This window comes from Pinus tabuliformis, chromosome Q, assembly GCF_031772625.1.
Source record: "Pinus tabuliformis cultivar Carrire ecotype Pingquan chromosome Q, CPIR1, whole genome shotgun sequence".
Classification (NCBI taxonomy): Eukaryota; Viridiplantae; Streptophyta; class Pinopsida; order Pinales; family Pinaceae; genus Pinus; species Pinus tabuliformis.
In genome coordinates this window covers 271,216,906-271,218,505 of record NC_142296.1, presented here as the reverse complement: position 1 = coordinate 271,218,505, position 1,600 = coordinate 271,216,906, and the positions used below count along the sequence as shown (strand labels likewise).

Here is a 1,600-nt window from a genome sequence, read left to right as displayed (position 1 = left end):
TCTAAATCCAGTTCTCTTCTACTTTCCTAAGTTCCAGTCTTTGAGCAATGGCATAGTTAAACACAGAGTGTCGCTGATCTGAATAAAAAAAACTAAAGTCTCCGCGCAATTAAAATAGTTAAGAACAGCCGCACACAGGAACCACCCCGCGAATTTCGTCCCAATCTTTTGTTTACGGGAAAGAAGTTGAGGTGTACCTTCTCACGCTTTACATTACCATTCCATCTATTTATACGCACGGGGCCAAGAAGACAATATTTATTCTTGCGTACCAAGAATTTTCCAGAGAAAGAAGAAAGTTTTGCTGGTGTCGGCGTCCGGAGCAGAGCAAAGCAATGGATCGAGAACCAGAGGATCTCCAGTCCCTTAGCTTCACGGGAATCTTTAAAGAGGCCTTCAAGATATTTCGCTCCCGTGCTAAATTGCTGGAGTGGCTCGCCCTGAGTCTTGTTCTCCCCCTCAGTTTTGCAATTCTGTGGGGCCGGTTGGTCATCCGATATGTGCTCTCGCATTGGAATGCGATGCCTACTCTGATGGAGACCACCAGCCCGGCCGGCCAGGGGATCACTAAGGAAAGGGCGGAGCTACTCATTCTTATGGCGGTCTATGCCATATTCGTTTTGGGCTTTTCGTTGATGTCTGCAGCGTCTGCGGTGTATACCATGGCCTCTATATATGCGTCAAAGGAAATTTCCTACGCTTGTGTTATGAGCATCGTTGTGAGGGCTTGGAAACGCCTCGCGCTAATTTTCCTCGCGTTTTTCGTACTTGTATTCTTCCAGTTCGCATGCACCGTTGTATTTTTCAATATGGATTTGGCGGTCTATGAATTTGGCGAGTATGTTATAACCGCCTTCGTCGTCTGTGGGTATTTGTCTCTAGGCATGGTGAGGTACCTCGCCTGCGTTTCAACCATGCCGGAGGACAAATCCGGCGTACGGCCCATAAGGAAGAGCAGGGATCTCACCAAGGGACAGCGGATCATGGCCTTCTCGCTCGACATTCTTTATCTCTTATCCGTCGGAATTATTGGATGGGTTTTCGCGTATGCTGTACTTAACGGAGACCGCCATGGTGTGGGCAGTGCTGCGAAGGCCGTGTATTGCACAGTCCTTGTGGGGTTGCTTTCTTTTGTTCACTTGATGGGGCTGTTGACACAAAGCGTGTTTTACTTTGTGTGCAAATCTTACCACCATGAAAGCATAGACAAATCCTCTTTGTCTGATGACCTAGAAGGTAACCTTGGCGAGTATGAGCCTCTCAAGAGTAGCGACTCTCAATTGGAAAATCATGTGCATGCCTCCATAGTCTGAAATCTCAGTGCGATTTTGCTTATTGTAGGTATTTATGGCATTAGTTTCCTCCTTCTGTTTGTCCTTTCATTTGTCCGAAATAATCCTACCCTCCTTGAGGGTGACTAGTTTTACCGATTTCATTCCTTCGAAATACTCAATATACTTGATAATATGTAAGCGTTAGTTTAACTCAGTTCAGCTGTCCTGTAGTGTGTACAACTGTTCCATGATATGCATTCAAGTCAATGTAGAGATAGGGATGGTTATAAATAAATTACAACATTGGGATGGGATGGTATCGATGA

At 45.6% G+C, this 1,600-nt stretch overlaps 1 protein-coding gene across 1 annotated transcript; it reads left to right on the top strand.

Moving 5' to 3' along the window:
- Positions 1–335: 335 nt before the first annotated feature.
- LOC149219245 (uncharacterized) lies at positions 336–1,313 on the top strand. Its single transcript, XM_089386760.1, has one exon. The coding sequence runs from the start codon at positions 336–338 to the stop codon at positions 1,311–1,313; it is 978 nt and encodes a 325-aa protein (XP_089242886.1).
- Positions 1,314–1,600: the final 287 nt, after the last annotated feature.